We start from the raw sequence: 24,794 nt of genomic DNA, 5'->3' as shown, positions 1-24,794 counted from the left end.
GGAGGGCACTCAGCACAGAAGATAGCCCCAGTATCACAGGGACTCCAGCCAGCTTGCAGCAGAGGGTAGAGAGAGGGAGCCGGTCAAGCGCTCCCTGCAGCAGCGGGAGCACCACGTGACTCGGCCGTCCCCAGGCCTCCCGGACAGCAGCGGTGTAAGGAGCCAGCAGGCGGGCAGGAAACAGACTGCTACTCGGCAATGGGGGTCAGCAGCTTGAGTCCGGCAGACAGAGGCAGCGGGAGGAGCTGAGGAGAGGGGTCCGGCAGGGCTCCCAGCACGGTGGTAAGCGGGGAATGGAGTGGCGTCCCACGTGGTGCGGCTTCCTCCCAGACCGCTCAAAAAGAGGGGTCACACAGCGGACAGCAAGGGATGGACCGGGTCAATAATGGGCACCAGTATGCAGCACCCTGATAGCCAGGGGTGGACCAACTTATAGCCCCAGGGCTCAGGATAGATGTAACGGATGAAGAAGCTGGAGAGCTACACAGCCTGTGTGCTACTCCATGCCCGTCGTAGCCAGCCCCCCCGATGTGTTAGTTTCTGACTACTAACATCACTTCCGGAATACTGGGCGGCCGGCGGGAAGGGGGATTTGGTTCCCCTCCAAGCACTATTTGTCTGATCTCTGTCTGCAAAAATTTTCCATTTCACAGAAAGCTAGGTACATCTGTACAAATCTCATTGCATCAGACAGCTGCAGTATCTTGTCCATTCTGTGCTGCCACTGTCCCTATTTGCTGGTATTAGTACAGCAGATGTCATTATTTTACCAAAGCCCTCTGTGCCTGCTATATAGGCGATAAAAATACTGTACATGTCTGTATATTTACTGTGCAAAGTGCAGATTCTATAGTTGGTATCCTGATGCCATGTTTGCTGTCTGTTACAGCTTTTGCAGATGACAAGGAACAAAATTTGCCATCTCTCATCTGTCAGTGTTTACAGCTACAAGATGGAGTTCAGCAAATCCACTGCATCAAAAAGGTAAAAATGAGGCAATGTGGATCTGTCATATCTATCTATCTATCTATCTATCTATCTATCTATCTATCTATCTATCTATCTATCTATCTATCTATCTATCTATCTATCGGAATTGAGCTGCTTTTGAAGATTGGAGAATAAAAACATCTGCAGGGCATTATCCACAGCCAGACGGGGGGGGGGGGTAAATTTACTAAGATGGGAGTTCTATTTAAGATGGGATGTTGCCCATAGCAACCAATCAGAATCTAGTTCTCATTTATCTAGCACCTTCTAGAACATAATACCTGGAATCTGATTGTTTGCTATGGGCAACATCACATCTTAAATAGAACTCCCTTCTTAGTAAATTTACCCCCAACTCGTAGCTAATCATTGATTTGGAACACAGGTTCTCAAACTCGGTCCTCAGGACCCCACACAGTGCATGTTTTGCAGGTCTCCTCACAGAATCGCAAGTGAAATAATTAGCTCCACCTGTGGACCTTTTAAAATGTGTCAGTGAGTAATTAATACACCTGTGGACCTGCTGGGTTAACTGCAAAACATGCACTGTGTGGGGTCCTGAGGACCGAGCTTGAGAACCTATGATTTAGAACATAGGTTCTCATAGGTTTCCAGGTCACCTCACAGAATCACAAGTGAAATAATTTACTCCACCTGTGAATCTTCCAATCAGGCAACACCAAAGTCACAATTAGTATGCATTTTTCTGCTGATCACAGCTGTGAAAATTTATAGGTCTGCGACTTTTCGTGTATCCTTTATTTTTTTGCGAGCAAAAAGTAACATTTTTCAAGTGGAAAAAACGGGCTAATTGGATAGCCCCCCCCAAAAATTGTGTCTAATTAGATATCCCCCATAGTCTGATGATCAGGTTAATGTTATTAGCTAGTAGGAAGCAGCATGATTTGCAAGAGGGGACTCAAATCTCCCCTCCCTCCCCGTTTGCAGATGCAGTCATGGATGTTACAGGGCATGTCTTTCCCTCTCGCCCATATACTGACACTTTGTTTCTGTAACACATGGAAACATAACCTAATTCAGCATGAATGGCACATCTATGATCCATTACACTGACATCCGGGGGGGGGGGACACCCAGCACAGGGGAAGTCTGCCCCACATGCCAGATCCAGTTACCCCCCACACACATGCAAAAGCATCGCACGGCGGCAATGCTTTCGCTTGTTTAGTGTAGCCCTCTGCCTAGCTGCAAAGGGAGACGGTTACCTGCCATATTTTGGGTCGCGGCGGCTGCGTATGATGTCACGCAGCCATTGCGGCCTGCCCCACAAATGGTCTTGACACGCCTGCGTTGTCTGGACTGCGCCCCCCCAATCCGCCGCAACGCCCCTTAAACGCCACCTCAACGCGCAAACGCCTCTGTCATTCAGGCAGGGGCGTTGGCAGACAGGAGATGCCATGGCATCTCACTTTGTGCTCACACTTCACAGGGCATCAGCATGCGAACGCTGCCGCAGCAGTGTTCCATGCTGAGTTAGGCCCCTTGTCTGCTGATCATCAGACAATAAGTACTGAGAGGCTTCCAAGGAATCAGCAGCGATAGCTACTCCGTGCACATTTGAATGACCCCAGTGAGGAATGTCCCTGATCCACATAATTTCACCCATAGATTCTTGCAAATCTTTTGCTGCCCCACAGATGCCACCATTAAATCCTTGCGCATGCTGATATACTGTACTAGGTGCACTTCTAGCCAGGTGACGTCACATTTACACCTCAGTTTTTTACATTTTATGAGTCCTAAACATAGTAATGCAAAAGTCTAAAGGTATATGAAGTTCATACATTACATTCCATAAATATAAAATTAAAATGGTAAGATTCATCTAGGGAAAATTTGTACGTAGCCCCCAGTGCCGCAAAGGAAACGGAGAGTTACAAAGGCATATAAACCTTAAATTTGGAACCTCCATTGTGAGGGGATGTGTCACAGTGGTTTCATTATGACTGGGCTGTTGTCCTGCAGGGCTGTATATGCCAACATTGCTTATTTAATGCTAAATTCAATATAGCAGTGGCCTTTATTCGCCATATGCAAATCTCTGTTTATTTATGGATATAGTAATCTGTTAAGTACATAGGACGAGGGAGGGTGTCAAATAATGAGTGGTTTTGTCTATTTGACATTTAGTACATTTTGACCATTTTGATTTGTTTGCTATTTAACTTATAAAATATATATATAATTTTTTTTTAATATATTATATATTTCATTATTTGTTTTCAGATTGTTCCTCTCTTGGAAAACCTACACAGCAGTACTGCTGGCACTGAAGTCCTCCGCTGCTGCTTGACTGTCCTGGCTGAAATGTTTTTTGCAGTTAGTGCCAAGAATCCCCTGAAAAAGGTTTTGGCAAGGTAAATCATACTTTGGGTACCTCCCAGTGTTATTTAAGGTCAATTTCACCTTACGTGTTGTGTGGTTCCCCTCCCCACTTAGGGCCAGCATCTCTAGTGATCCATCATTAGGAGGAGGATGGACACACAAACACACACCTATAAGTGACATCTGGCTCCTGAATGACTGTCACCATCCACCTGTCATTTCTATCTACCACCAGTTAACAGCAGTTTTCTTAAGTTGGGTACACACTGTCCGATATATCGGCGTTCAGTTGAATGTTGATATATCGTGGGCGTGTCGGCGGGTGTGTACCAGTGATATGTCCATGAACGACGTCGATTTCATGTTAGCTGTGCAGCACAGCCAATGATCGATATATCTGCAGATATATTGGTGCATCGTGCTGTGTGTACGGGCGGTCAGCTGCAGAGGCTGCGGTGACTGACATCACAGCTGGGCGGGCTTATGTAAGTGCACGCCCAGTTGTGACGTCAGATTCGACATATCTGGCTGACGATTGGTAAGTGTGTATGTTCTTACCAATCGTCAGGTCAGTGATTCATCGGCTTAGTGTGTACCCAGCATTATATACAAATGATTTCCCTGCAGCTGAATAGACCATTACATTGTTTCATTTCTTGCTTCTTATGTCAATTTTTCATCAAACACTTGGTTTCCCTTTGATGTCCTCAGATTGCAGTGCTACAGTATATTTCAGAGCCATAACAAAATGTGCCTTTTCTTTGGTTATATATTTTCCTATGAATCTGCTCATTTATTCCTTCTATAGACAACACAATAAAAAGCAGGCACTTCATGGTGAAATAGTTTTATTAGCGTACTCAGCCAAACTATCAATTCTGTGTAGTAGATGCTTGATGGACAGTTGGTTTCAATAAGCACAGTAATCGGGTAGTATTGTTACTGCTTATGTAGATACGCAGATAGATCATCATAGAAACATAGAATTTGGCTGCATATAAGAACCACTTTGTCCATCTAGTCTTCCCATGTACAGTGCGCGCGCGCACACGCACACACACACACACACACACACACACACACACACACACACACACACACACACACACACACACACACACACACACACACACACACACACACACACACACACACACGTTCATTTTTGTTGTCAGTCAATTAACCTACCATTGTATTTTTGGATTGTGGGAGGAAACCAGAATACCCAGAGGAAACCCAAGCAAGCATGGGAAGAATATACAAACTCCACACAGGGCCATGGTGGGAATGGAATCCATAAAATCAGGCAGTACTGTTAATCATTACATCATCTGTACTGCCCTTTTCTCTAACGTCCTAGTGGATGCTGGGAACTCCGTAAGGACCATGGGGAATAGCGGGCTCCGAAGGAGGCTGGGCACTCTAGAAAGATTTATGACTACCTGGTGTGCACTGGCTCCTCCCACTATGACCCTCCTCCAAGCCTCAGTTAGATTTTGTGCCCGGCCGAGGTTGGATGCACACTAGGGGCTCTCCTGAGCCCTTAGAAAGAAAGTATAGTTTAGGTTTTTTATTTTCAGTGAGACCTGCTGGCAACAGGCTCACTGCAGCGAGGGACTAAGGGGAGAAGAAGCGAACTCGCCTGCTTGCAGCCGGATTGGGCTTCTTAGGCTACTGGACACCATTAGCTCCAGAGGGATCGACCGCAGGCCCAGTCCTTGGTGTTCGGTCCCGGAGCCGCGCCGCCGTCCCCCTTACAGAGCCAGAAGCAAGAAGAGGTCCGGAAAAACGGCGGCAGAAGACATCAGTCTTCACCAAGGTAGCGCACAGCACTGCAGCTGTGCGCCATTGCTCCTCATACACACTTCATACTCCGGTCACTGAGGGTGCAGGGCGCTGGGGGGGGGCGCCCTGAGAAGCAATAATAACACCTTGGCTGGCAAAAACTCCACAATATATAGTCCCAGAGGCTATATATGTGGAAAATACCCCTGCCAGAATATGGAAAAAAGCGGGAGAATAGGCCGCGGAAAAGGGGCGGAGCTATCTCCTGCAGCACACTGGCGCCATTTCTCCTTCACAGATCCGCTGGAAGGAAGCTCCCTGGCTCTCCCCTGCAACACTACAGAACAGGGTAAAAACAGAGAGGGGGGGCACTAAATTTAGGCGCAATATATATATTATATAAAAAAGCAGCTATAGGGGACATAACTCAGTTAGTCCCTGCATTATATAGCGCTCTGGTGTGTGCTGGCATACTCTCACTCTGTCCCCCCAAAGGGCTTTTGTGGGTCCTGTCCTCATTCGGAGCATTCCTTGTGTGTGTGCGGTGTGTCGGTACGGCTGTGTCGACATGTTTGATGAGGATAATGATGTGGAGGCGGAGCAGATGCCTTTAGAAGGGATGTCACCCCCTGCGGGGCAGACACCTGAGTGGATGGGCTTATGGAAAGTAATGAGTGCACGTATAGACTCCCTATATAAGAAAATCGACGACATGCCAAATGTGGGACAGCCGACTTCTCAGCTCGTGCCTGCCCAGGCGTCGCATGGGTCGTCAGGGGCTCTAAAACGCCCGCTACCTCAAGCAGACCCAGATGTCGACACTGATACTGACACCAGTGTCGACGACGATGAGTCTAACCTGATGCCCACTAAGGCCATTCACTGCATGATTGAGGCAATGAAAGAGGTGTTACACATTTCTGATATAACTACAGGTACCACTAAAAAGGGTATTATGTTTGGAGAGAAAAAACTACCCGTAGTTTCTCTATCGTCCTAGTGGATGCTGGGGTTCCTGAAAGGACCATGGGGAATAGCGGCTCCGCAGGAGACAGGGCACAAAAGTAAAGCTTTTCCGATCAGGTGGTGTGCACTGGCTCCTCCCCCTATGACCCTCCTCCAGACTCCAGTTAGATTTTTGTGCCCGGCCGAGAAGGGTGCAATTCTAGGTGGCTCTCCTAAAGAGCTGCTTAGAGAAAGTTTAGCTTAGGTTTTTTATTTTACAGTGAGTCCTGCTGGCAACAGGATCACTGCAACGAGGGACTGAGGGGAGAAGAAGTGAACTCACCTGCGTGCAGGATGGATTGGCTTCTTGGCTACTGGACATCAGCTCCAGAGGGACGATCACAGGTACAGCCTGGATGGTCACCGGAGCCGCGCCGCCGGCCCCCTTGCAGATGCTGAAGTTAGAAGAGGTCCAGAATCGGCGGCTGAAGACTCTGACAGTCTTCTAAAGGTAGCGCACAGCACTGCAGCTGTGCGCCATTTTCCTCTCAGCACACTTCACACGCTGTCACTGAGGGTGCAGGGCGCTGGGGGGGGGCGCCCTGGGAGGCAAATGTAAACCTATATACTGGCTAAAAATAACTCACATATAGCCCCCAGAGGCTATATGGAGATATTTAACCCCTGCCAAACTTCACTAAAGAGCGGGAGACGAGCCCGCCGGAAAAGGGGCGGGGCCTATCTCCTCAGCACACAGCGCCATTTTTTCTCTCACAGAAAGGCTGGAGAGAAGGCTCCCAGGCTCTCCCCTGCACTGCACTACAGAAACAGGGTTTAAACAGAGAGGGGGGCACTAATTGGCGATATAAATATATATATAAAGATGCTATTAGGGAGAAACACTTATATAAGGTTGTCCCTATGTAATTATAGCGTTTTTTTGGTGTGTGCTGGCAAACTCTCCCTCTGTCTCTCCAAAGGGCTAGTGGGGTCCTGTCCTCTGTCAGAGCATTCCAGGTGTGTGTGCTGTGTGTCGGTACGTGTGTGTCGACATGTATGAGGACGATGTTGGAGGAGGCGGAGAAATTGCCTGTAATGGTGATGTCACTCTCTAGGGAGTCGACACCGGAATGGATGGCTTATTTAGGGAATTACGTGAAAATGTCAACACGCTGCAAGGTCGGTTGACGACATGAGACGGCCGACAAACAATTAGTACCGGTCCAGGCGTCTCAGAAACACCGTCAGGGGTTTTTAAAAAAAAAAAAACGCCCATTTACCTCAGTCGGTCGACACAGACACAGACACGGACACTGAATCCAGTGTCGACGGTGAATAAACAAACGTATTCCTCATTAGGGCCACACGTTAAGGGCAATGAAGGAGGTGTTACATATTTCTGATACTACAAGTTCCACAAAAAAGGGTATTATGTGGGAGTGAAAAAACTACCTGTAGTTTTTCCTGAATCAGATAAAATAAAATGAAGTGTGTGATGATGCGTGGGTTTACCCCGATAGCAAATATTGGCGTTATACCCTTTCCCGCCAGAAGTTAGGGCGCGTTGGGAAACACCCCTTAGGGTGGATAAGGCGCTCACACGCTTATCAAGTGGCGTTACCGTCTCCAGATACGGCCGCCCTCAAGGAGCCAGCTGATAGGCAGCTGGAAAAATATCCTAAAAAGTATATACACACATACGGTGGTTATACTGCGACCAGCGATCGCCATTAGCCTGGAGATGCAGTGCTGGGTTGGCTTGGTCGAATTCCCTGACTAAAAATATTTTATTGATATAGAGCATTTAATAGGATGCATTCTATATATATGTATGCGAGATGCACAGAGGGATATTTGCACTCTGGCATCAAGATAAGTGCGTTGTCCATATCTCCCAGAAGATGTCATGGACACGACAGTGGTCAGGTGATACAGATCCCATACGGCACATGGAAGTATTGCCGTATAAAGGGAAGGAGTTATTGGGTCGGTCCATCGGACCTGGGGGCCACGGCTACAGCTGGGAAATCCAACCTTTTTACCCCAAGTTACATCTCAGCAGAAAAAGACACTGTCTTTTCAGCCTCAATCCTTCCGTTTCCCATGTGGGCAAGCGGGCAAAAGGCCAGTCATATCTGCCCAGACATAGAGGAAAGGGAAGTAGACTGCAGCAGGCAGCCCCTTCCCAGGAAAAGAAGCCCTCCACCGCGTCTGCCAAGTCCTCAGCGTGACGCTGGGGCCGTGCAAGCGGACTCAGGTGAGGTGGGGGGTTAGTCTCAAGAGTCTCAGCGCGCAGTGGGATCACTCGCAAGTTGACCCCTAGATCGTACAAGTATTATCCCAGGGGTACAGATTGGAGAGTCGAGACATTTTTTCCTCGCAGGTTCCTGAAGCCTGCTTTACCAACGGCTCCCTCCGACAGGGAGGCAGTATTGGGAAAAAATTCACAAGCTGTATTTCCAGCAGGTGATAATCAAAGTACCCCTCCTACAACAAGGAAAAGGGTATTAGTCTTCCACACTATATTGTGGTACTGAAGCCAGACGGCTTGGTGAGACATAGTCTAAATCTGAAATCTTTGAACACTTACATAAAAAGGTTCAAATCAAGATGGAGTCACTCAGAGCAGTGATAGAGAACCGGAAAAAAGGGGACTATATGGTGTCCCTGGACATCAAGGATTACCTCCATGTCCAAATTTGCCCTTCTCAACAAGGGTACCTCTGGTTCGTGATACAGAACTGTCAATATCAAGTTCAGACGCTGCCGTTGAATTATCCACGGCACCCCGGGCCTTTACCAAGGTAATGGCCGAAAAGATGATTCTTAAAAGAAGAAAGGCATCTTAATTATCCCTTACTTGGACGATATCCTGAAAGGGGCAAGTTTCCAGAGAACAGTTGGAGGTCAGAAAAGAACTATCTAAAGTAGTTCTACGACAGCACGAGTGGATTCTAAATATTCCAAAAATCGCAGCTGTTTTCCGATGATACGTCTGCTGTTCCTAGGAATGATTCTGGGCATAGTCCAGAAAGAGGTATTTCTCCTGGAGGGGAAAGCCAGGGAGTTATCCGACCTAGTCAGAAACCTCCTAAAACCAGGCCAAGTATCAGTGCATCAATGCACAGGAGTCCTGGGAAAAATGGTGGCTTCTTACGAAGCGATTCCATTCGGCAGATCTCACGCAAAAACTTTTCAGGGGGATTTGCGGGACGAATGGTCCGGATCGCATCTTCAGATGCATCAGCGGATAACCCTGTCTCCAAGGACAAGGGTGTCTCTTCTGTGGGGGCTGCAGAGTGCTCATCTTCTAGAGGGCAGCACATTCAGCATTCAGGACTGTGTTCTGGTGACCACGGATGCCAGTCTGAGAGGCTGGGGAACAGTCACACAGGGAAGAAATTTCCAAGGAAGTGTGGTCAAGTCTGGAGATTTCTCTCCACATGAATATACTGGAGCTAAGGGCAATTTACGATGCTCTGAGCCTAGGAAGACCTCTGCTTCAAAGTCAACCGGTGCTGATCCAGTAGGACATCATCATGGCAGTCGCCCACGTAAACAGACGGGGCGGCACAAGAAGCAGGAGGGCAATGACAGCAAGGATTCTTCGCTGGGCGAAAAATCATGTGATAACACTGTCAGCAGTGTTCATTCCGGGAGTGGACAACTAGGAAGATTTCCTCAGCATGAATGAATTCCACCCGGAAAAGTGGGAACTTCATCTGGAAGTTTCCACATGTTTGTAAACCGTTGGGAAAGACCAAAGGTGGTTATGATGACGTCCCACATGAAGCGCCAGGTCTAGAGACCCTCAGGCAATAGCTGGGACGCTCTGGTAACACCGTGGGTGTACCAGTCGGTGTATGTGTTCCCTCCTCTGCCTTTCATACCCAGTGTATGGAGAATGATAGGAAGGAGAGGAGTAAGAACTATACTCGTGGCTCCGGTTTGGCCAAGAAGAACTTGGTACCCGGAACTTCAAGAGATACTAGAAAGGATCTTGATTCAGCAAGAATCATGTCTGTTCCATGACTTACCGCAGCCGCGTTGACGGGTGAACGCCGGATCCTAAGGGAAAAAGGCATTCCGGAAGAGGTCATCCCTACCCTGGTCAGAGCCAGGAAGGAGGTGACCGCACAACATTATCACTGCTTAGGTGAAAATGTGTTCCATGGTGTGAGGCCAGGAAGGCTCCACGGAAGAATTTCAACTAGGTTAATTCCTACATTTCCTGCAAACAGGAGTGTATATGGGTCTCAAATTGGGGTCCATTAAGGTTCAAATTTCGACCGGTCGATTTTCTTCCAGAAAGAAATTGGCTTCAGTTCCTGAAGTCCAGAAGTTGTTAAGGGAGTACTGCATATACAACCCCCTTTTGATGTCTCCAGTGGCACTGGGCGATCTCAACGTAGTTTGGGATTCCTAAAATCACATTGGTTTAAACAACTCAAATCTGTGGATTTGATATATCTCACATGGAAAGCGACCATGCTGTTGGTCCTGGCCTCGGCCAGGCGAGTGTCAGAATTGGCGGCTTTATCTCACAAAGCCATATCTGATTGTCCATTCGGACAGAGCAAAGCTGTGGATTCGTCCCCAGTTTCTCCCTAAGGTGGTGTCAGCGTTTCACCTGAACCAGCTTATTGTGGTACCTGCGGCTACTAGGGACTTGGAGGACTCCAAGTTGCTGGATGTTGTCAGGGCCCTGAAAATATAGTTTCCAGGTCGGCTGGAGTCAGGAAATCTGACTTGCTGTTTATCCTGTATGCACCCAACAAGCTGGGTGCTCCTGCTTCTAAGCAGACTATTGCTCGTTGGATTTGTAGTACAATTCAGCTTGCACATTCTGTGGCAGGCTTGCCACAGCAAAAAATATGTAAATGCCCATTCCACAAGGAAGGTGGGCTCATCTTGGGCGGCTGCCCGAGGGGTCTCGGCATTACAACTCTGCCGAGCAGCTACGTGGTCGGGGGAGAACACGTTTGTAAAATTCTACAAATTTGATACCCTGGCAAAAAGAGGACCTGGAGTTCTCTCATTCGGTGCTGCAGAGTCATCCGCACTCTCCCGCCCGTTTGGGAGCTTTGGTATAATCCCCATGGTCCTTTCAGGAACCCCAGCATCCACTAGGACGATAGAGAAAATAAGAATTTACTTACCGATAATTCTATTTCTCGGAGTCCGTAGTGGATGCTGGGCGCCCATCCCAAGTGCGGATTATTCTGCAATACTTGTACATAGTTATTGTTACAAAAATCGGGTTATTGTTGTAGGAAGCCGTCTTTCAGAGGCTCCTTTTGTTATCATACTGTTAACTGGGTTTAGATCACAAGTTGTACGGTGTGATTGGTGTGGCTGGTATGAGTCTTACCCGGGATTCAAAATTCCTCCCTTATTGTGTACGCTCGTCCGGGCACAGTACCTAACTGGAGTCTGGAGGAGGGTCATAGGGGGAGGAGCCAGTGCACACCACCTGATCGGAAAAGCTTTACTTTTGTGCCCTGTCTCCTGCGGAGCCGCTATTCCCCATGGTCCTTTCAGGAACCCCAGCATCCACTACGGACTCCGAGAAATAGAATTATCGGTAAGTAAATTCTTATTTTTTCCCCCATCAGATGAATTAAATGAAGTGTGTGAAGAAGCGTGGGCTTTCCCTGATAAAAAATTGGTAATTCCTAAGAAGGTACTAATGGCGTTCCCTTTCCCGCCAGAGGATAGGTCACGTTGGGAAACACCCCCTAGAGTGGATAAAGCGCTCACACGTTTGTCTAAAAAGGTGGCACTACCGTCTCCGGATACGGCCGCCCTCAAGGAACCTGCTGATAGAAAGCAGGAGGCGATCCTGAAGTCTGTATATACACACACAGGCATTATACTTAGGCCAGCTATTGCGTCAGCTTGGATGTGCAGTGCTGCCGCTGCGTGGTCAGATAAACTGTCAGAAAATATTGACACATTAGACAGAGACACGATCCTGTTAACCATAGACCATATAAAAGACTCAGTCTTATATATGAGAGATGCACAGAGGGAAATCTGCCGACTGGCATCTAAAGTAAGTGCATTGTCCATTTCTGCTAGGAGAGGCTTATGGACTCGCCAGTGGACAGGAGATGCGGATTCAAAAAAGCACATGGAAGTGTTACCATATAAGGGTGAGGAATTATTTGGGGATGGTCTCTCGGACCTAGTTTCCACAGCAACGTCTGGGAAGTCAGCATTTTTACCCCATGTCCCCTCACAGCCTAAGAAGGCGCCGTTTTATCAGGTTCAGTCCTTTCGGACCCAGAAAAACAGGCGTGGAAAAGGCGGGTCCTTTCTGTCCAGAGGCAGAGGTAGGGGAAAAAGGCTGCAACAAACAGCAGGTTCCCAGGAGCAAAAGTCCTCCCCCGCTTCTTCTTCCAAGTCCGCCGCATGACGGTGGGGCTCCACAGGCGGAGCCAGGTACGGTGGGGGGTCGCCTCAAAAATTTCAGCGATCAGTGGGTTCGCTCACAGGTGGATCCCTGGATCCTGCAAATAGTATCTCAGGGGTACAAGCTGGAATTCGAGGCGTCCCCACCCCACCGGTTCCCAAAATCTGCCTTGCCGATTGCTCCCTCAGACAGGGAGGCGGTGCTAGCGGCAATTCACAAGCTGTATTCCCAGCAGGTGATAATCAAGGTACCCCTACTTCAACAAGGCCGGGGTTATTATTCCACACTATTTGTGGTACCGAAACCGGACGGTTCGGTGAGACCCATTCTAAATTTGAAATCCTTGAACACGTACATAAAGAAATTCAAGTTCAAGATGGAATCGCTCAGGGCGGTTATTGCAAGCCTGGACGAGGGGGATTACATGGTATCCCTGGACATCAAGGATGCTTACCTACATGTCCCCATTTACCATCCTCACCAGGAGTACCTCAGATTTGTGGTACAGGATTGCCATTACCAATTCCAGACGCTGCCGTTTGGACTGTCCACGGCACCGAGGGTATTTAACAAGGTTATGGCGGAAATGATACTCCTTCGAAGAAAGGGAGTTTTAATTATCCCGTACTTGGACGATCTCCTAATAAAAGCGAGGTCCAAGGAACAGTTGTTGGTGGGAGTAGCACTATCTCAGGAGGTGCTGCACCAGCACGGCTGGATTCTGAATATTCCAAAGTCACAGCTGGTTCCGACGACACGGCTACTGTTCCTGGGTATGATTCTGGATACAGTCCAGAAGAAAGTGTTTCTCCCGGAGGAGAAAGCCAGGGAGTTGTCATCTCTAGTCAGAGACCTCCTGAAACCAAAACAGGTATCAGTGCATCGCTGCACACGGGTCCTAGGGAAGATGGTGGCTTCTTACGAAGCAATTCCCTTCGGCAGGTTCCATGCCAGAATCTTTCAGTGGGACCTGTTGGACCAGTGGTCCGGATCGCATCTTCAGATGCATCGCTTAATAACCCTGTCTCCAAGAACCAGGGTGTCTCTACTGTGGTGGCTGCAGAGTGCCCATCTTCTAGAGGGCCGCAGGTTCGGAATACAGGACTGGGTCCTGGTGACCACGGATGCCAGCCTTCGAGGCTGGGGGGCAGTCATACAGGGAAGAAACTTCCAAGGACTATGGTCGAGTCAGGAGACTTCCCTTCACATAAATATTCTGGAACTAAGGGCCATCTACAATGCCCTAAGTCGAGCAAAAGCCCTGCTCCTACACCAGCCGGTGCTGATCCAGTCAGACAACATCACGGCAGTCGCCCATGTAAATCGACAGGGCGGCACAAGAAGCAGGATGGCGATGGCAGAAGCCACAAGAATTCTCCGATGGGCGGAGAATCATGTACTAGCACTGTCAGCAGTGTTCATTCCGGGAGTGCACAACTGGGAAGCAGACTTCCTCAGCAGACACGACCTCCACCCGGGAGAGTGGGGACTTCACCCAGAAGTCTTCCAGATGCTGGTAAACCGTTGGGAAAAACCACAGGTGGACATGATGGCGTCCCGTCTCAACAAAAAGTTAAAAAGATATTGCGCCAGGTCAAGGGACCCTCAGGCGATAGCTGTGGACGCTCTAGTGACACCGTGGGTGTACCAGTCGGTTTATGTGTTCCCTCCTCTGCCTCTCATTCCAAAGGTATTGAGAATAATAAGAAAGCGAGGAGTAAACACAATTCTCGTGGTTCCGGATTGGCCAAGACGAGCGTGGTACCCGGAACTTCAAGAGATGCTCTCAGAGGACCCCTGGCCTCTACCGCTCAGACAGGACCTGATACAGCAGGGGCCCTGTCTGTTCCAAGACTTACCGCGGCTGCGTTTGACGGCATGGCGGTTGAACACCGGATCCTGAAGGAAAAGGGTATTCCGGAAGAAGTCATTCCTACGCTTATTAAGGCCAGGAAAGATGTTACGGCAACGCATTATCACCGCATATGGCGAAAATATGTTGCATGGTGCGAGGCCAATAGGAGGCCAATAAGGCCCCAACAGAGGAATTTCAACTAGGTCGATTTCTGCATTTCCTGCAAGCAGGAGTGGATATGGGCCTAAAACTAGGCTCCATTAAAGTACAGATCTCGGCTCTGTCTATTTTCTTTCAAAAATAACTAGCTTCAGTCCCTGAAGTTCAGACTTTTGTAAAAGGAGTGCTGCATATTCAGCCCCCGTTTGTGCCTCCTGTGGCACCTTGGGATCTCAACGTGATGTTGAGTTTCTTAAAATCACATTGGTTTGAGCCACTAAAAACCGTGGATCTGAAATATCTCACGTGGAAAGTGGTCATGTTGTTAGCCTTGGCTTCGGCCAGGCGAGTGTCAGAATTAGCGGCTTTATCATGTAAAAGCCCTTATCTGATTTTCCATATGGATAGGGCAGAGTTGAGGACTCGTCCCCAATTTCTCCCTAAGGTGGTGTCAGCGTTTCACCTGAACCAGCCTATTGTGGTGCCGGCGGCTACTAGTGAATTGGAGGACTCCAAGTTGCTAGACGTTGTCAGGGCCCTGAAAATATATGTTTCCAGGACGGCTGGAGTCAGGAAAACTGACTCGTTGTTTATCCTGTATGCACCCAACAAGCTGGGTGCTCCTGCTTCTAAGCAGTCTATTGCTCGCTGGATTTGTAGTACAATTCAGCTTGCAAATTCTGTGGCAGGCATACCACAGCCAAAATCTGTAAATGCCCATTCCACAAGGAAGGTGGGCTCATCTTGGGCGGCTGCCCGAGGGGTCTCGGCTTTACAACTTTGCCAAGCAGCTACTTGGTCAGGGGCAAACACGTTTGCAAAATTCTACAAATTTGATACCCTGGCTGAGGAGGACCTGGAGTTCTCTCATTCGGTGCTACAGAGTCATCCGCACTCTCCCGCCCGTTTGGGAGCTTTGGTATAATCCCCATGGTCCTTACGGAGTTCCCAGCATCCACTAGGACGTTAGAGAAAATAAGAATTTACTCACCGGTAATTCTATTTCTCGTAGTCCGTAGTGGATGCTGGGCGCCCATCCCAAGTGCGGATTGTCTGCAATACTTGTACATAGTTACTGTTAACTAAAGGGTTATTGTTGAGCCATCTGTTGAGAGGCTCAGTTGTTTTCATACTGTCAAACTGGATATAGTATCACGAGTTGTACGGTGTGATTGGTGTGGCTGGTAAGAGTCTTACCCGGGATTCTAAATCCTTCCTTATTATGTCTGCTCGTCCGTGCACAGTGTCCTAACTGAGGCTTGGAGGAGGGTCATAGTGGGAGGAGCCAGTGCACACCAGGTAGTCCTAAATCTTTCTAGAGTGCCCAGCCTCCTTCGGAGCCCGCTATTCCCCATGGTCCTTACGGTGTTCCCAGCATCCACTACGGACTACGAGAAATAGAATTACCGGTGAGTAAATTCTTATTATTTATTAATATGGTGCCACAGATTCCCTAGCTCATTACATGTGACATATACTGTATGAGAACAGTTGGCATAATTACAAGCATGGGTACAAATGAGCAGAAAAATTTATGGATTCGGTTAAGAGAATAAATCATATGGCTTACAGATTAAATTTGGCTTGAATCTTTAGAATGTTTTAGACCTACCTGATGATGAGGTGGGTAGACCCATACTTTTGGCCATAATTTTGCAAAGAACCTCACTTTTATTTTATGTTAAATTTGGTAAGGCATCTTCAGGGCATCACAATGAAACACTTAATTTAGCACTTAACAGCACCCTATTTGTTTTTCTTTTATCAATGCAACACTTTTAACACATTTATCATCCACACAGCAGCTGCTTTTACTTATCTGGTTGGGCCATCCTGGTGGTGTCCCGGTCCCTGGACTTGAACCTTTAGAATGTTAGGGACTTACTATGATCAGGTGAGAATGCTGATTTTCATACAGGACTAAAAGCAACAGTTTAAAAAGACATTTCATACACTTTAAATGAAGCCGCTGCGGCCGCTATACTTAATCCGCAACCTACGGACTTTTTACACCGTTAGCGTACAGAGTCCTGTACCGAGTACGGACTTTGCGTACAAACGCCGCGCTGGCTGAACAAAGTACACACAGCGCGTACACACCCAATGATACACCGTGAACCCTTAACAGCTATGCAATGCGATAATAATACACTTAAAACCTTAGCAGGGAAAGGAAGACACGACACCAGATTGTAATTAAACTACTGGGTTCCGACACCACAGCGTATTATTACTGAAAGGAGGTTACAATAACAAAGCAATACAATACAAAAGAATAATGGCTACAGTCAATGATACATACTTGTTTGGATTTCGCCGCGCTACCCAGTCTGGTCCTCGGTCATCTAGATAGATAACTCTGTGAGTCTTGTGTGACCAGGCCTGCAGCAGGCATCTTTTATACAATCTTCCAAAATTTAACACAATGGACACTGTAATCTCTTTGTCCATTGGACACAGGGATGGTCATTTACAGTACAGGAGAGGTCATAGGTCGGTGTGAATAGGTGGGCGATGTCTGTTCAAGATGCACTTGTGGGTGGTCTCCTCTGGGTTCCCACTGCATACTTAATGTACAGTAAATACAGTTTATATCTATATTCTGCTCCTGCACATAACTATTCGCAGGAACATGCGATCTTCTTCAAACCAACACCGGAATATTACCCTTACAATACCCTACAGCTGGATACCAAACACCACCTTATAACCTTGTTCTGTCCCCTCCTATCCTGTAAAGGTGAATCCCTTTGTTCTGTTACCATTTAAACTGTTGTAACTTACTGATGTGGTGCAGAGAGACTATGCGTACATTGTGCACTATTTGGATTAAATATGTAATGTGTTTTGATAGCTTTCCATGCGTTCACAAACTCTACCGTAATTACTCATACCACGCGCTAATGCGCAGGACCGCGGGAGCGACCATATGCAAATTGCGGATATGTGCACGCACGGCAGAACAAGTACACGCGCGGAGGCCATCTGTGTGTAGTTTGTACGTGATGTGTGTACTGCAATATTTTTCGACTTTGACACAGGTCACCTGCACGCAGTGGATAGGCCGAGCAACGTCTTTTCTTCTTACGGAAGCTCCGAGCAGCAGGTCTGCAGCAATCGACTCTTGTTAATTTCTACCGCTGCGTGATTGAGAGCTTGCTGACCTACGCGATCACGGTGTGGTGTGGTATGGTAATGCCAAGTGTTCTGATCTTGTTGCCTTGGATAGAGCGATCAAATCTGCAGAGAGGATCATTGGCCACTCCTTGCCTAGGTTGTCAGATGTACTCACTGCAAGGGGTCTGTTGAAGGCAATTAAGATGATTGAAGATAGGGGTCACCCTTGTAATGTGTTTTTTTCCCTTTTGCCGTCGGGGAGACGTTATAGGTGTTTAGGATGTCGAACCAGCAGTTTGAGGAATAGCTTCTTCCACTCTGTGATTGTTGGCTTGAATTTTCAGCTTTTCTAATTTTATTTTTGGTGTATTTATGACATGAGAACTGTATGTAATTTCGCTATACATGTTCATGATATAGTGACAAGAAATTATTGTTATCTTATCTCTTATCTTTACTTTTGCCCACAATTATACAAAGAACTTAATTTTTGCTTGATTTTAAATTGCAAAATATATTACAATTATTCAGTAGGCTCTGAATTTCACTCAATCAGTTGTTTGAGTCTGAGTTAAACATGTATGTCTGTCCACGTCCTCAACAGAAAAGGCTCTGTAGCATGCAACCAGCTTAGTTGCTCTTTCATTTCCCAATCTGTTGCGTGTTTTGGATTGTTCAAAACCGTACGTTGAAAAAAATCCTTTCAATTTCTGCACTTGATGAAACTGCGGTGAAGATCTGCTTCAGAAGATTTACTACAGAAGTGTCTAACTGAAGATGAGCTGCGTAGGACATCCACCAGGCTAGAGGATATACTTGTCGTAAAGTGTCCACTTCAAACATTTACGGTGCAAATGGTTTCATGGGTGCATGAAAGTTGATGATGACCGGCATAATCTGACAATTATTGATATGAGCAAACTTTATAGCAGTCTTAATTTCAACAGAACTAAGCTCTTTTCCCCTGTATCTAGGAAGAAGTACATTAGCCAGCAAGTGGGCATCTGTGAGTGCAATTTTAGCTCTTGCCTTTGCCTTCTTTACTACATTGCTGTGGTGTCCAATCTCTTCAAGATCATCTAACAGCTTTTCTCTGACGTCCTAGTGGATGCTGGGGACTCCGTCAGGACCATGGGGATTAGCGGCTCCGCAGGAGACAGGGCACAAAAATAAAGCTTTAGGATCAGGTGGTGTGCACTGGCTCCTCCCCCTATGACCCTCCTCCAAGCCTCAGTTAGGTTTTTGTGCCCGTCCGAGCAGGGTGCAATCTAGGTGGCTCTCCTAAAGAGCTGCTTAGAAAAAGTTTTTAGGTTTTTTATTTTACAGTGAGTCCTGCTGGCAACAGGCTCACTGCAACGAGGGACTTAGGGGAGAAGAAGTGAACTCACCTGCGTGCAGGATGGATTGGCTTCTTAGGCTACTGGACACCATTAGCTCCAGAGGGATCGAACACAGGCCCAGCCATGGAGTCCGGTCCCGGAGCCGCGCCGCCGACCCCCTTGCAGATGCCGAAAAGTGAAGAGGTCCAGAAACCGGCGGCAGAAGACTTTTCAGTCTTCATGAGGTAGCGCACAGCACTGCAGCTGTGCGCCATTGTTGTCACACACTTCACACCAGCGGTCACGGAGGGTGCAGGGCGCTGCGGGGGGCGCCCTGGGCAGCAATGAGAATACCTTGTTCTGGCTAAAAAATACATTACATATAGCCCCTGGGGCTATATGGATGTATTTAACCCCTGCCAGGTCTCACAAACACCGGAGAAGAGCCCGCCGAAATAGGGGGCGGGGCCTATCTCCTCAGCACACAGCGCCATTTTCCTGCTCAGCTCCGCTGCGAGGAAGGCTCCCAGGACTCTCCCCTGCACTGCACTACAGAAACATGGTAAAACAGAGAGGGGGGGGCACTTTTTTGGCGTTTTTTGATATATTAAGCTGCTATAAGGGAGACAACACTTCTATAGGGTTGTTCCTATATATTTATAGCGCTTGGGTGTGTGCTGGCAAACTCTCCCTCTGTCTCCCCAAAGGGCTAGTGGGGTCCTGTCTTCGATAAGAGCATTCCCTGTGTGTCTGCTGTGTGTCGGTACGTGTGTGTCGACATGTATGAGGACGATGTTGGTGTGGAGGCGGAGCAATTGCCGGTAATGGTGATGTCACCCCCTAGGGAGTCGACACCGGAATGGATGGCTTTGTTTATGGAATTACGTGATAATGTCAGCACATTACAAAAATCAGTTGACGACATGAGACGGCCGGCAAACCAGTTAGTACCTGTACAGGCGTCTCAGACACCGTCAGGGGCTGTAAAACGCCCTTTACCTCAGTCGGTCGACACAGACCCAGACACGGACACCGAATCTAGTGTCGACGGTGAAGAAACAAACGTATTTTCCAGTAGGGCCACACGTTATATGATCACGGCAATGAAGGAGGCTTTGCATATCTCTGATACTGCATGTACCACAAAAAGGGGTATTATGTGGGGTCTGAAAAAACTACCTGTAGTTTTTCCTGAATCAGACGAATTGAATGAAGTGTGTGATGAAGCGTGGGTTAACCCCGATAGAAAACTGCTAATTTCAAAGAAGTTATTGGCATTATATCCTTTCCCGCCAGAGGTTAGGGCGCGCTGGGAAACACCCCCTAGGGTGGATAAGGCGCTCACACGCTTATCAAAACAAGTGGCGTTACCGTCTCCTGAAACGGCCGCCCTCAAGGATCCAGCGGATAGGAGGCTGGAAACTACCCTGAAAAGTATATACACTCATACTGGTGTTATACTGCGACCAGCCATCGCCTCTGCATGGATGTGCAGTGCTGGGGTGGTTTGGTCGGATTCCCTGACTGAAAATATTGATACCCTAGATAGGGACAGTATTTTATTGACTTTAGAGCAATTAAAGGATGCTTTTCTTTATATGCGAGATGTTCAGAGGGATATTTGCACTCTGGCATCGAGAGTAAGTGCGATGTCCATATCTGCCAGAAGAAGTTTATGGACGCGACAATGGTCAGGTGATGCGGATTCCAAACGGCATATGGAAGTATTGCCGTATAAGGGGGAGGAATTATTTGGGGTCGGTCTATCGGATTTGGTGGCCACGGCAACAGCCGGGAAATCCACCTTTTTACCTCAGGTCCCCTCCCAACAGAAAAAGACACCGTCTTTTCAGTCGCAGTCCTTTCGTTCCTATAGGAACAAGCAGGCGAAAGGACAGTCATATTTGCCCCGAGGCAAAGGAAAGGGTAAGAGAGTGCACCAAGCAGCTTCTTCCCAGGAGCAGAAGCCCCCCCCCGGCTTCTGCAAAGCCCTCAGCATGACGTTGGGGCTTTACAAGCGGACTCAGGGGCGGTGGGGGGTCGACTCAAGAATTTCAGCGCAGTGGGCTCACTCACAGGTGGACCCCTGGATCCTGCAGATAGTATCTCAGGGTTACAGGTTGGAATTCGAGAAGTCTCCCCCTCGCCGGTTCCTAAAGTCTGCTCTGCCAACGTCTCCCTCAGACAGGGCGACGGTATTGGAAGCCATTCACAAGCTGTATTCTCAGCAGGTGATAGTCAAGGTACCCCTCCTACAACAGGGAAAGGGGTATTATTCCACACTATTTGTGGTACCGAAGCCGGACGGCTCGGTAAGACCTATTCTAAATCTGAAATCTTTGAACCTGTACATACAAAAATTCAAGTTCAAGATGGAGTCACTCAGAGCAGTGATAGCGAATCTGGAAGAAGGGGACTTTATGGTGTCCCTGGACATCAAGGATGCTTACCTGCATGTCCCAATTTGCCCTTCACATCAAGGGTACCTCAGGTTCGTGGTGCAAAACTGTCATTATCAGTTTCAGACGCTGTCGTTTGGATTGTCCACGGCACCTCGGGTCTTTACCAAGGTAATGGCCGAAATGATGTTTCTTCTGCGAAGAAAAGGCGTATTAATTATCCCTTACTTGGACGATCTCCTGATAAGGGCAAGGTCCAGGGAACAGCTGGGGGACGTAGTAGCACTAACCCAAGTAGTGCTGCAACAGCACAGTGGATTCTGAATTTTCCAAAATCTCAATTGACCCCGACGACACGTCTGCTGTTCCTGGGAATGATTCTGGACACGGTTCAGAAAAAGGTGTTTCTTCCGGAGGAGAAAGCCAGGGAGTTATCCGAACTTGTCAGGAACCTCCTAAAACCAGGGAAAGTGTCTGTGCATCAATGCACAAGAGTCCTGGGAAAGATGGTGGCTTCTTACGAAGCGATTCCATTCGGCAGATTCCACGCACGAACTTTTCAGTGGGATCTGCTGGACAAATGGTCCGGATCGCATCTGCAGATGCATCAGCGGATAACCTTATCGCCACGGACAAGGGTGTCTCTTCTGTGGTGGTTGCAGAGTGCTCATCTGTTAGAGGGCCGCAGATTCGGCATACAGGACTGGGTCCTGGTGACCACGGATGCCAGTCTGAGAGGCTGGGGAGCGGTCACACAGGGAAGAAACTTCCAGGGAGTATGGTCAAGCCTGGAGATGTCTCTTCACATAAATATACTGGAGCTAAGAGCGATTTACAATGCTCTAAGCCTGGCAAAACCCCTGCTTCAGGGTCAGCCGGTGTTGATCCAGTCGGACAACATCACGGCAGTCGCCCACGTAAACAGACAGGGCGGCACAAGAAGCAGGAGAGCAATGGCAGAAGCTGCAAGGATTCTTCGCTGGGCGGAAGATCATGTGATAGCACTGTCAGCAGTGTTCATTCCGGGAGTGGACAACTGGGAAGCAGACTTCCTCAGCAGACACGATCTACACCCGGGAGAGTGGGGACTTCATCCAGAAGTCTTCCACATGATTGTGAACCGTTGGGAAAAACCAAAGGTGGATATGATGGCGTCTCGCCTCAACAAAAAACTGGACAGGTATTGCGCCAGGTCAAGAGACCCTCAGGCAATAGCTGTGGACGCTCTGGTAACACCGTGGGTGTTCCAGTCAGTGTATGTGTTCCCTCCTCTGCCTCTCATACTAAAAGTACTGAGAATTATACGGCAAAGGGGAGTAAGAACGATACTCGTGGCTCCGGATTGGCCAAGAAGAACTTGGTACCCGGAACTTCAGGAGATGCTCACGGAAGATCCGTGGCCTCTACCTCTAAGATGGGACCTGCTTCAGCAGGGACCGTGTCTATTCCAAGACTTACCGCGGCTGCGTTTTACGGCATGGCGGTTGAACGCCGAATTCTAAGGGAAAAAGGCATTCCGGAAGAGGTCATTCCTACACTGGTAAAAGCCAGGAAGGAGGTGACTGCACAACATTATCACCGCATTTGGAGAAAATATGTTGCGTGGTGTGAGGCCAGGAAGGCCCCCACGGAGGAATTTCAATTGGGTCGATTCCTACATTTCCTGCAAACAGGATTGTCTATGGGCCTCAAATTGGAGTCCATTAAGGTTAAAATTTCGGCCCTGTCGATTTTCTTCCAGAAAGAATTGGCTTCAGTTCCTGAAGTCCAGACTTTTGTAAAAGGAGTACTACATATACAGCCCCCGGTTGTGCCCCCAGTGGCTCCGTGGGACCTTAATGTAGTTTTGGATTTTCTCAAATCCCATTGGTTTGAGCCACTCAAATCGGTGGATTTGAAATATCTTACATGGAAAGTAACCATGCTACTGGCCCTGGCTTCAGCCAGGAGAGTGTCAGAATTGGCGGCTTTATCGTATAAAAGCCCATATCTGATTTTCCATTCGGACAGGGCAGAACTGCGGACGCGTCCTCAGTTTCTGCCTAAGGTGGTGTCAGCGTTTCACCTGAACCAGCCTATTGTGGTGCCTGCGGCTACTAGCGATTTGGAGGATTCCAAGTTGCTGGACGTTGTCAGGGCATTGAAAATATATATTTCAAGGACGGCTGGAGTCAGAAAATCTGACTCGCTGTTTATACTGTATGCACCCAACAAGCTGGGTGCTCCTGCTTCTAAGCAGACGATTGCTCGTTGGATTTGTAGCACAATTCAACTTGCACATTCTGTGGCAGGCCTGCCACAGCCTAAATCTGTCAAGGCCCATTCCACAAGGAAGGTGGGCTCATCCTGGGCGGCTGCCCGAGGGGTCTCGGCATTACAACTCTGCCGAGCAGCTACGTGGTCGGGGGAGAACACGTTGGTAAAATTCTACAAATTTGATACCCTGGCTAAAGAGGACCTGGAGTTCTCTCATTCGGTGCTGCAGAGTCATCCGCACTCTCCCGCCCGTTTGGGAGCTTTGGTATAATCCCCATGGTCCTGACGGAGTCCCCAGCATCCACTAGGACGTCAGAGAAAATAAGATTTTACTTACCGATAAATCTATTTCTCGTAGTCCGTAGTGGATGCTGGGCGCCCATCCCAAGTGCGGATTGTCTGCAATACTTGTACATAGTTATTGTTACAAAAAAATCGGATTGTTATTGTTGTGAGCCGTCTGTTCAGAGGCTCCTACGTTTGTCATACTGTTAACTGGGTTCAGATCACAAGTTGTACGGTGTGATTGGTGTGGCTGGTATGAGTCTTATCCGGGATTCAAAATCCTTCCTTATTGTGTACGCTTGTCCGGGCACAGTATCCTAACTGAGGCTTGGAGGAGGGTCATAGGGGGAGGAGCCAGTGCACACCACCTGATCCTAAAGCTTTATTTATGTGCCCTGTCTCCTGCGGAGCCGCTAATCCCCATGGTCCTGACGGAGTCCCCAGCATCCACTACGGACTACGAGAAATAGATTTATCGGTAAGTAAAATCTTATTATTCCACACTTGTACAACCTCACTGATTGTGCAGTTACTTCTTTGTGCACGATCCAAGGCTACAGCTACAGGTTTCAGTCGAGCCAAATAATCTTCAGCACACCGCTTAATACCAAAGTTAGTAACTTTGTTAATAATGTCTTGTGGGATATCATCTTTGTTTTCATCACATACTCTAACAAGAATGAGCCAGTTTTTCAGAAAGGACTCCAAACAGTCTGCCATAGTAGTCCAGCGTACGTCACTTGGTAGAATCTCCTATACACCATCCATTATTCTCTCCAACTGAGCGAACAAGAAAAAAAAAAAAGAACTGCTCCCACCTACACGTCTATCTCTTTCTAAACAAAAGTTGTAGTTTTTTTTTAACGTTTTTATTTAAATCATGATTTAATAATTTGATTTAAATCATGCAACCCTGATCAGTA

The 24,794-nt window shown here is 47.9% G+C and overlaps 1 protein-coding gene across 5 annotated transcripts in view; it reads left to right on the top strand.

The window, feature by feature from the left end:
• Positions 1 to 24,794, top strand: part of THADA (THADA armadillo repeat containing) — a 1,252,206-nt gene that overhangs the window by 34,432 nt on the left and 1,192,980 nt on the right. For all 5 annotated transcript variants that reach the window (XM_063918333.1, XM_063918332.1, XM_063918334.1 and 2 more), the window contains exons 3-4: positions 890 to 984; positions 3,238 to 3,368. In XM_063918333.1, coding sequence (XP_063774403.1) covers positions 890 to 984; positions 3,238 to 3,368 — 226 coding nt within the window. The remainder of the gene's footprint in view (positions 1 to 889; positions 985 to 3,237; positions 3,369 to 24,794) is intronic.

This window comes from Pseudophryne corroboree, chromosome 4 (assembly GCF_028390025.1).
Source record: "Pseudophryne corroboree isolate aPseCor3 chromosome 4, aPseCor3.hap2, whole genome shotgun sequence".
NCBI classification, from domain to species: Eukaryota; Metazoa; Chordata; class Amphibia; order Anura; family Myobatrachidae; genus Pseudophryne; species Pseudophryne corroboree.
This window is presented reverse-complemented; position numbering and strand designations above follow the sequence as displayed.